An 11,335-nucleotide genomic window follows, 5' to 3' on the forward strand; every position below is an offset into this window, starting at 1 on the left:
TCAACATATCAAACAACTCATTTACCGGATGAAATTCATCATTGATAATAGCACTGGACTTCTTTAATTTGGTATATAACATATTATAAATTTCCGAAACTGACGGGAGATCTCTACCCACAATACGTGTAGCCGACCTACACGTATTGCACGGTATGAAAGCATGTAAGGGCCCTGTCACACTTCTGCGTATCCTAATTCCTTATGAGTTGCGCATTGACTTTTTTTCATACGCAGTCGTACGCACAATACGCACCTCATATGCATCTCTATCGTTTTATGTAAGTTTTATGTACGCAGGCATACGCATGGTACGGCCCAGTACGATGGATCGTTTTGGGCATGCACAAAACTACGCTGCGTACGCTGTTACGCAGGTCATAAGTTATAAATACGCAGCGCATCGGTCCCGCATCGGTCGAGCGCGGTACGAGTACGCTATGTGTTCGTGAGGGATAAGCCGTTCATACGCGGCAATACGCTGACCTCCTATATTGGACGTATACATGGCGACGTATTGCACGAATTAGTACCGCTCGTCCTGCGAGCGGGCAGCGCATTGTACTTATTCGTAACTTATGAGAAACGCACAGATGGCGAACTTGCGCACTGCATACGCAACTCATACGCATCTCATACGCAGTGGATGCGCTGAATTCGTTACTTGTTCGCTAGATGTGCGTCGCACATATGTCAAAGTAATCAAAACATTTCGACGTTTTTGATCGTACGGCTGCGTATTGAAAATTGTTGATAGGGAACTCATAAGGAATTGGGATACGCAAACGTGTGACAGGGGCTTTAGATGCCATAAATATTAACTTATAGAAAGTCAAGTTATATCTTAGGCCCCCCCCCCCCAAAAAAGTCTCCGGTTTCTGGTATGCGCGCGCGTCGCCGTAGCCATGCGCGTCGGCAAAATGGAAAAGTTTTTTTTCCAATGAAAGATGATGTCTCAAAACCGCCAAACTCACTGGTTTGACTGGAATCCTGCTGCTGCACAATTACAACGTGTTTTTAGATTGGGTTATGGTCGAGAATAAGCTTTATGTGGCCTCTCTGGACTCCTATATATTTGCACTAGGTTTAGTCGGGCACCATAGCAGTCATCAGCCGACATTTGAAGCAAAAAAATCAGGTAAAAAAAAAAAAGCCGCGTCGCCGCACCACTTTTTGGGCGAGCTCCATACCAGAAACTGGAGACTTTTTTTTTTGGTCTTAAAGCTTGTTTTTTTTTCTGAGACAGCTGATAAAAAAAAGAGTGATGAAAGTGTGTATTTAGCCTATCATTCGACTTCAATTCGAAAAGTCATTATTTTGTATTTACTTCTACAATGTTTTCTTGATGGCACTTTACAGGTTTTCGTCATATACGAAACATGTCACATATACGTCAAAAATCTAAACCAGTCGTATATTTAAACTTGTGAAAAAAAACCCATGTGTTCATTGAAGTGTTTATATGCTTAAGCTCCAAACACAGTTTTTTACATTGTATTACAATTGTATTTTGGCAAGTTTGGTTGAAAATTGAATTTGGAAAATCGTCGTTTTTAGACCTCATTCTGCAATTTTCTATAACAAATAAACACAATTGACACAATTGTATGTAGGCTCCTTATAAACCGGACGAACACATAACGTCTCCAATTTGATCGTTGGTCAAGTGACATAAACATTGTATCATTGAGCATGATGCAGCAAAGCCCTCCTGTCCCCGTCCCACTGATGCTCAAGGCACAAGACCTGAATATTGGACATTTTGCCGTCTTAGTAAATAAAAGACTTTCATACCCGGAAATACCAGAGCTTTCCCTTGCATATCCAAGTGTCAACGATAAAGTATTTAAAAGAAACTTGAAACGGGCCGGATACTTCCCGTTTTTTAGGTAACAGTGACGCCTACCTGAGCTAAAAATCGTCAGAAAAGTCGGAAACTTTTGAACTTGGAACCAGACTATCTTTCTCAATGAATTTTGCGAGTTCAATATTGCCGCCAGTGACTTCGCTCTACCCACACCCACGTGTTACGCGCACGTACTGAAGTGTGCAAAGCTCCAAAACACAGTTTTTACATTATAACTATTGTATTTTGGCAGGTTATATTTAAAATTGAATTGGAAAAATGGTTATTGTTCAAACAAATTCTATTCAATGGGAGCTCGAAGAAATTACGTCACGCATCCCAAAGAAATAAGACCTTCCCAGCGTCCTGTTGGTACGAGCGAAACCAGTGACGTGCAAAAAAGTGACATTTGTATTGTAACAAAACACATAGGCCTAACGCTATTTGAACTGAGGCACAAAGTAAGCTGAGTTTCAAAAGAAGTTGACAACAGACTTGTATCTGCGTCATCGAAAGGTATATGAAAAACGAACCTGTACACGCAAGACAAACCTATTTTGTAATATTATCACCCCTGATTATACATTAGATGGGATTTTCAGATCTCCGTTACTTTTTTTTTTACTTGTAACGAAGGCGCATTTTGCCAACCATAACTATATCCAAGGCTCAAAATAGCACTGGAGGAAAAAATGAGATTAGTTCAGAAAAATCATAAGACCTTTGGCACTATCCATTTTTATAATGATTTGTCACGGCGCCTTTTCAAAATGATTTAACAAGGAAGTTAACAGGTTTTCCCAGCCAATTTCCTAAAATGTTCATTCACTTCTGAAAATCAGTCATTCGTTTTCGTCTGAATTTGAATGAACGTCTTTAATCCCATTTCAATTCAACGAAAGTTCAATCGTTTTCGTTGTCCGTGCATTCGGTTTTGAGAAACAGACGGCCAATTACGTTACCTGTGCATTCAATTACGCAAGCATACCTTTTTCGCGTAGAGTTCTGGCATACAACTTCGTGAATGTGTAATCAAAAGTACGTTTTTCTCATTCAAAATAGCAGATTGCATCACATAACATTAAACTAAAAGTGAAATAGAATGACCAATGTTTGAAATCGCTCTCTAAAAAGTGAAAAGGAAGTCTTTTACGAATCTGAATGAGCATAAACGAAATGTGCTGCTCTATCACTCAATTTATTGAACTGAAATGAAACGAATGCTCTGGTAGCGAAAATGAAACGCGTGTTCAGAGCGATTCTCAAATTCAAACGAAAATGAATGACCGATTTTCAGAAGTGAATGAACATTTTAGGAAATTGGCCGGGAAAACCTATATTTAATCATTGTAAGAAGTGCGTCTTTCAGTTGCAAATTGTAATTATAATGAAGCTGTTTTACTGTGATATAGTGCAGCTGATAAAGGCAAAGACCTAAGTTTTTATAAAGGGGGAATTGAAACCACATTGCATCGTGCTCCCATGTAAAGCAGCCCCCATACCCCCTTTACTGCTCACTCACTACGTCACGGTAAGCCCACGCATTGGAGAAGTATAATTTGTACATTTTTCAAATTGAAGTTAAAAGTGGTTTCAATAAAAATCCAAAAAAATAGATTGAGAAATGTTATGTAAAAATACCATATAGAGTAGTTTCCTAGATCCTCTTACACGTCTTGGTAACGTCTCTTTCAACAGCAACGTAGACGGGCTGGATTAAAAATCTCCCCATTCATGGCTTGACGTTCTCCACATCTTCCTGCAGTCCGTCGTCGTCTTCTTTGTCGTGAGCGGGAACATCGTGTTCTGGTTTTCCGTCATCCGCAGTTCCCGTGAGCTGCGGTGAGCCGCATTTACATCGTGTCCCTCATAATTGCAGACCTACGCGCAGGGATTGTCCTCAAGCGGGTCCCTCATGGTCACGGTAGCCTTAGGACATTTGGTCCCTGCCGGCAATGCGGGGGGGGGGGTGGCTCGGTGAGGGCCTATTTCATGGGAGGGAGTCTCTTCAACGGTGGGTCTGATTGGTATTACATTATTGGTCAATTGTTGCATTACTGGTGGTAACATCCTTCATGTGGCTCCTGACTCTGATCTGTGATTGCTAGATTGCCATGGAGAAGCCCCTTCGGTACCCGTCTCTGCTGACCGCGCGTCGGGCGTATAACATCGCCTTGTCCTTCTGGATACTGTTTTTATAGTCGCTTATGCACGATGTGTATTTTGGAACCCTGCCGAATCACCAATCGGAATGGCACGGTAGGATCCGACTCATAATGTTCACCGTCCAAGGCACGCCTGGAAGGCATCACTCCGCCTGGCCACCCGTCCCAACACCACTCCAACGAGACTAAGTCGCTGATTATTTTCCTGATTGTTGAATTGCGGGGTTGCGTTGACTTCTCTGCCCTGTGAGCGTGCTTAATCCTGGTCTTCTCCTAATCCACTGGTGAATTCTCCTTGTATGGCATCAGTACCGCCATGATAGTCAGATCCTGTAGCAACCCTCTGAACGTATTTGTTCGCACCAGATGGGGAATTCCGATCAACGGTAGCTCGCGTTTGGGGGCAGTGTTAATGTTACAGCACAAATACTCGTATAAGCAAGTGTAACCAACACACGACTGAGTTGCATTGTGCCAACTTCGATTGTCCAAGTGCCATTGTCTACTTGAGCATGTTCTGGTATTATCCATCAATGAAAGCAAAATACTATTACTGAATGAGCTTCAACTTAAATGTTCGCAAGATTCGACCATCATCTGGTCAGTACAGCGTACTACACCAAAATATCTCCTGACTCCACATTGCAAGGACAGGCTGTTGTGTCTTACAAGTGCGTATCTTGGGTGGAGACACTGACATTCAGGTTGTCGGATTGCGATCTGACTGGGTGCCGTCTAACAGTGTTGCATCTCACATGGAGCAGTCGGCAAAGAAGGTGCTTGGCTGACCCCCTGAACGCCCTGTTTCGTCCTGTGTATACGATGACATTGATGAAACAGCTGCTGAACAATGACAACTTGGCCAGTTCAACAAGGAGTTGGTCAACAGCATAAGGAGAAAACATGATGTAAAACACACAAACAACAAACGGTATACTGGAGACTGAATACGAAAGCGTGAGAATGAGAACGGTGACCAGGGCTTTCTTATTGCGCAGAAAACACTTGCAGAGTCCACGACAAACTCCATTACACACCCGTTGGGATACATTTTTTGGAGCTTGCTTCTGATACGCGGTGTGGTTCTTCACGATGTTAAGAATGCGAATTGAGGCGAAAAAAGTGACGCAAAGTGGTATAAGGAAATACACAATGATGAAGTTCAAAAACATGAAAAGGGTCACCCCACTTAGTTTGTTGATGACACACAGTGACGATGGCCCGTCAAATGCTACGAATCGACTCTCGTATACCACCGATAGAATAAGGAGGATGGACGCCGTACATAAGCTCATGAGCCAGGAGCAAGCAACCACGATGCACGCCCGACGAGAAGTCAGCATGGAGCGGAACCTCAGCGGCATCTCCACGGCCAGATACCTCTCAATGGTCAGGGCTAGTACCGCCAGGACTGAGGCTCCAATGGCGAAGTCTTCAAGGAAGTTTAACGCCTCACACAGTCGGTCAGACACGGTCCAGATGCTACCGATTGAGATGCCAATGATCTGCGGTACGACTCGCACTGGGATGACAACAAGACCAACGAAGAGGTCGGCCACAGTCAGCGAGACCAGAAAAATGCGGCTGCTTCTCTTCAGTTCCTTGGCCTTGATGATTACATACAGGAGTAGCCCGTTTCCTACGACTATCAGAACCATCAGTATAGCGTACAGTACGATACAAGTGATCTTCTCTCCAGTAGATAACTCTGAATAAGTCTGTCCGCTGTAATTCCCCGATTCCTCCATTTTCACTTACCATCGGCACCTTTCTGACTGTTAACGACATACGCTCTGTTACGTGCGTTCAAAGAACCTCACACTCGAATATTACGATAGAGTACTGCCCACCTAAAAGAACACTGTACACAATAGTTGGATTTATCTGCACTCGACCGAAGTGTGTTGTTTAGTACTGCTTTCAAACTTGGATGAAACGTACTGCTTCTAGCGGCTGATGTAATGCGTGTTATGTCAGTTCGCCGTTGTTAACGTATTACTGCTTAACCGTACACGACTACCGTTCTGTCAACCATTCAATTCTAATTAAAAGACAGAGATAATGCCAGTCCTAAAAGACAAGATTAATCATTGTCCCTCCTTCACAGGCGCGTCCCTAATGACTTTTTTTAAACTTTATTTTGACATTTTCTTCGTTCTCGTACGTTTAGGTAATCAAAAAACCCTACGCCACTGTTCTATCAAACTCGCTCATGCTTAAAACGATCGATGACAGAAAACGGGCTCAAAACAGTAATTAGTGCTTCGTAGAAGATTAATGTCAACGATAATGAGACTCGTAAGCATCCCTGCCTGGTGCAATATCATGGTTATTTTGCTAGTAAACTGTACGAAGCTGAGACCTATATACATAGGTCTATTATGTAAACACAGTGGCCGGCTATAAACAATACATCCATCATTATATAGTCGACATTAAATTTTAGACAAATCCGAGCACACAATTATTGCATGCTCACGAAGGCCCAAGAAATTGTGGAAGCATTAGGCCAAAAAAAAAAAGTCTCCGGTTTCTGGTATGCGCGCGCGTCGCCGTAGCCATGCGCGTCGGCAAAATGAAAACGTTTTTTTTTTTCAATGAAAGATGATGTCTCAAAACCGCCAAACTCACTGGTTTGACTGGAATCCTGCTGCTGCACAATTTTAACGTGTTTTTAGATTGGGTTATGGTCGAGAATAAGCTTTATGTGGCCTCCCTGGACTCCCATATACATGTATTTGCACTAAGTTTAGTCGGGCACCATTTGCAGTCATCAGCCGACATTTGAAGCAAAACAATCAGGTAAAAAAAAAAAAACCGCGTCGCCGCACCACTTTTTGGGCAAGCTCCATACCAGAAACCGGAGACTTTTTTTTCGGGCCTTACATCAGCTCTTGATAAAAAAAAACGTCACGGATGTGTTGCTTTATGCTGTTTGACAAAGAAATGCTTCCCTATTAGCAGGAGACTCAGTCAGCTTTTAGTGATTAAGTGCCCAGCTTAGACAGAAGTGTCAACAAAACTATTCATCTTCCAAAGGGATGTCAAAATATATGACAGTTGTCTTTACTGTGCGAGTTTTTGAGTTGGCGATCTGAGTCTTCTCTTATAGACTACGATGAAAAGTGTATCTATCTCATTTATGTTTGTATTATATGCTCATTTTAGGAAATAAAACACTTTCACACCCGGAAAGACCCGAGCTTTCCCGTACATATCCGAATGTCAACGAAAACGCATTTAAACACTGGAATGGGGAAGGATACTTCCCGTTTTGTTAGGTAACAGGGGCGCTCACCTCACCTAAAAAAAATCATCAAAACGTGTGGAAACTTGTGAACTTGGAACAAGATTATCTTTCCCAATGAATAATGTGAGTTCAATATTGCCGCCAGTGACTTCGCTCGTACCCAGCGCCCAAACAGGGCGCTGGAAATGGGCATTTACATAGTTTTGTGAAGAAACCACAGGCATTGTAAAGCTGTCTGGGCAGCTTACTGCCTTCATCAATGGAGGTACATTCAGCGTGCACGTGTCACGCGCACACGGTAGTGTTCACCCATGTTATTGTTTTAACAAATTCTATCCAATGGGAGGTCGAAGAAATTACGTCATGCATCCCTAAGGAGTTAGCTCATCCAAGCTCCCTGTTTGGGTACGATGCAAGCCAGTAACATGCACAAAGAATTAAAATTTAGTGTTAATACATAACACTGAAACGCTATTTTGTATTTTGTACATCAGATTCGAACCGGCCAACCGATACCGTTAGCTCGTGGTCGAGTGGTAAGACATCTGCACTAGAAAGCAGGAGGTCGTGGGTTCAAGTCCCGACGCAAAATTTCATCTTATAATGCATCGAGTAAGCTTTGTTTCAATGAAACATTTTCATCATCGAAAGGTATCTATACTAGAAAACGAATATGTACATGTACTTACTTTGTATAATTATTATGACGATTTTCAGAATTCCATTTTGTTATTTGTAATGACGACACATTAATGCATACTAAGGTTCAAAATAGCATCGAAAATTGAAATCCATCGAAAAAAATCTAAAAACGTTTGACAATAATTATTTTGATTTGACAAAGTGCACTTTTAAAACAAATGAATATCAAAACATTGGGTAAGTGCGCGTTTCGGTGGAAAACTGTTAGCGGACGAACTCGACTACAAGTCATCCTGTCCATAGTTTGACGTTCTCCGCATCTCCTCACTGTCAATCGTTGTCTCACCATCCTGAGCAGGAACGTCTTCTGTTTTTCCGTCACCCGAGGTTCCCGTCAGATGAGCCGCGTGTTGATCGTGTCCCTGATCTTTGCGGACCTGTGCGAATGGTTGTTCTCAAGCGGGTCCATCTGCCCACGGAAGCCGTAGTTTTGGTCCCTGTCGACATTGCAGAGGGGCTCTGTAAGGCCCATTTTATGGGAGGGATTCTCTTCGATGGTGGGTCCTTCATGTCACTCCTGACTCTGATCTGTGACTGCTACATTGCCCTGGAGAAGCCTCTTCGGTACCCGTCTCTGCTGACCGCGCGTAGGGCGTATAACATCGTCTGGTCCAATCTGAATGGCGTTGGTGCCTTGCGGGAATCAGTAAGAACCTTACATCCTGCTGATGTTATTATCAGTGGCGTAGCCACGGTGGGCCTGGGGGCAAGTCCCCCCCCCCCCACACACACACATTTTCCGTGCCCCCCCCCCCCCCCCAGGTGCCCCCTTCCACCAAAATCCTGATAATGCCCCTTTTCGTTCCCCAACCAGAAAGGATTTTTGTAAGCTGTATTTTTTCAGTTAGCCAAACTGTTAGCCGATTTCTTATGTAAATGGATATAGCGAGGAATTATGGGGCTGAAACTGAAAATAAAATCCGAGCTACGCCATTGATTATGTGACGGTTGATGTGCCTTTGGCAGTATCATTTGTCTTGTATGAAGGACCCGACAGATTGTTCATCGTCGCAAGGCACTTTGTCTGCCCCCCCCCCCCCCATCCCAAAATCGCTCCAGCGATACTAAGTCTCTGACTACTTTCCTGGTCATGGGTCGACTGCATGGCTGTATTGAATTCTCTGCCCCCTGCCCATAGTCCTGCTCCACTGGTGAATTATCCTGGTATGACATCAGCGACGCCACGATATTCGGGTTCTGTAACAACCTTCTGAACGTATTTGTTCAAACGCAATGGGGAGTTTCGACCAACGGTAGCTCACGTTTTGGGGCTAAATTACATGTAATTTCAGAAAATTTCGTAATGCAGCGAGTGTAGCCAACACACAACTGAGTTCCATAGCTCCTAGTTTCGAAAATCATTAAGTCAGTGCTCACTACTCCCAAGTGTCTCTTGGCTGTACAATGCAAAGAAATGCTGTTGTGAATTACAAGTACGTATCTTGGGTAAAGGCACTGACATTCAGCTCAGGTTGTCGGCTTGCGATCTGACTGGGTGCCGTCTAACAGTGTTACAACGCAATCTGACAGGGAACAGTCGGAAAAGTAGACGCTTGGCCGACCCCCTGAACGCCCTGTTTCGTATTGTGTAAACGATGACATTGATGAAACAGCTGGTAAACAATGACAACTTGGCTAGTTCAACAAGGAATTGGTCAACACTGTAGGGAGAAAACTCCATGTACAACACACAAACGACAAAGGGTACACTGGAGGCTGAATAGGAAAGCGTGACAATGAGAACGGTGACCAAGGCTTTCTTATTGTCAAGGAAACGCTTGCAGAGTCCACGGCAAACTCCATTACCAGTCCGTTGGGCCTGCGGTAACCGTTTGGCTCCGCTCGCCGATGAGGTCTGTCTGCACGCGGAATTGCAGTCGGACGGGTTGGGAGCCTGTTTCTGAAACCCGGTGTGATTCTTCACGATATGCAGAATGCGAATCGAAGCGAGAAAAGTGACGCAAAACGGTATGAGTAAAAATACAATGATGAAGTTAAAAAACATGAAACGGGTCAACCAGTTCAGGCCTTTGATGACACACAGCGACGAAGATCCGTCAAAAACTAAAAAAAATCTATCCTCGTTGACCACCGACAGGATGACGAAGATGGACGCCGTGCAGAGGCTTGCGAGCCAGGAGCAAGCAACCACGGTGAACGCTCGACAAGAAGTCAGCATGGAGCGGAACCTCAGCGGCATCTCCACGGCCAGATACCTCTCAATGCTCAGGGCCAATATTGCTAGAACTGAAGCTCCAATGGCGAAGATTTCTAGAAAGTATAACGTCTCGCAGAACCGGTCAGATAGGAACCAGGTGCTGCCGATTGAGATGCCAATGATCTGCGGTACCACCCGCACTGGGATGACAACAAGACCGACGAAAAGGTCGGCCACAGTCAGCGAAACCAGAAAGATGCGGCTGCTTCTCTTCAACTCTTTGGCCTTAATTATTGCAAACAGGAGTAGGCCATTCCCCACGACTATCAAAACCATCAGTATCACATTCAGTCCAATACAAGTGATCTTCTCTCCAGTAGATAACTCTGAATTGCCGCTAGTATAAGTCTGCCCACTGAAATTCCCCGATTCCTCCATTTTTACTTTCCCTTTGGCCCCTTACTGACTGTTAACGACATTTGCTCACATTCTTCAGAAGAACGGAGACTCGAATAAAACGATCGAGTAGTGTTCACCTATAGGAACACCGTCCACAATCGTAGGCATAATCTGCACTCGACTGCAGTGTATGCGCTGTTTCTTAAGCGCGGATTGCACGCTTGGATGACATGAATACTTTTAGAACAATGCCAGTCCTAAAAGACAAGCTTGTACTGTCTTCATTTTGATTGAGGACACTTTCCTGTTCCTTCTCAATTCACTTTAAAAAAAAAAACCTATTCAATTCCACGTCATGGTTCAATTCAACTCACTCTATCGTATACGATCGATTGCAAAAGGTGGGTTTACATTTTTATAGCATCCACATAGTAATCATTACCTAGTAGGAGAGTAATGCTAACGCTAATGAGATTTGTAAGCATCCCTGCCTGACGTATTATCATGGTTAGTTTGCTCTTAAGCTGTACGTACGTCAAGAGCTGAGACCTTTGTAAACACAATGCCCGGTCGTCAATACATCTAAAGAAGGGATGGTCATATTCACCATCAATGTGTTTTCCTACGGTCGTATATGATAATAACTGTTTTTCCTTCGTGTGCAGTGATAGATAATTATTTGGTACTGCCGCTTGCACTGCCGTTTTGGCAATTCATATGGCAATCCATTTGTGTGAATAATTTAGAAAATGTCTTAAAGGGAATACATGTATACAACATTTGCAAACATCGAAGAATAAAACTTCCAAGTTTTT

The 11,335-nt window shown here is 43.5% G+C and overlaps 2 protein-coding genes across 2 annotated transcripts; both read right to left on the reverse strand.

Annotated features, from left to right (window-relative positions):
• Nucleotides 1-3,801: 3,801 nt before the first annotated feature.
• On the reverse strand, nucleotides 3,802-5,906 carry LOC119726586 (adenosine receptor A1-like). The gene has a single exon (XM_038198321.1). It carries the CDS (start codon nucleotides 5,757-5,759, stop codon nucleotides 4,677-4,679), a length of 1,083 nt encoding a protein of 360 aa, XP_038054249.1. The 5' UTR covers nucleotides 5,760-5,906; the 3' UTR covers nucleotides 3,802-4,676.
• Nucleotides 5,907-8,855: 2,949 nt separating this feature from the next.
• Nucleotides 8,856-11,335, reverse strand: LOC119726587 (5-hydroxytryptamine receptor 2C-like). The gene has a single exon (XM_038198322.1). The coding sequence runs from the start codon at nucleotides 10,557-10,559 to the stop codon at nucleotides 9,426-9,428; it is 1,134 nt and encodes a 377-aa protein (XP_038054250.1). The 5' UTR covers nucleotides 10,560-11,335; the 3' UTR covers nucleotides 8,856-9,425.

Source organism: Patiria miniata, unplaced genomic scaffold (assembly GCF_015706575.1).
Source record: "Patiria miniata isolate m_02_andy unplaced genomic scaffold, ASM1570657v1 HiC_scaffold_2, whole genome shotgun sequence".
NCBI classification, from domain to species: domain Eukaryota; kingdom Metazoa; phylum Echinodermata; class Asteroidea; order Valvatida; family Asterinidae; genus Patiria; species Patiria miniata.

Bases quoted from the DNA above. Each gene is read 5' to 3' on its own strand.
- LOC119726587 (XM_038198322.1), bottom strand. From the start codon at position 10,559: ATGGAGGAATCGGGGAATTTCAGTGGGCAGACTTATACTAGCGGCAAT.
- LOC119726586 (XM_038198321.1), bottom strand. From the start codon at position 5,759: ATGGAGGAATCGGGGAATTACAGCGGACAGACTTATTCAGAGTTATCT.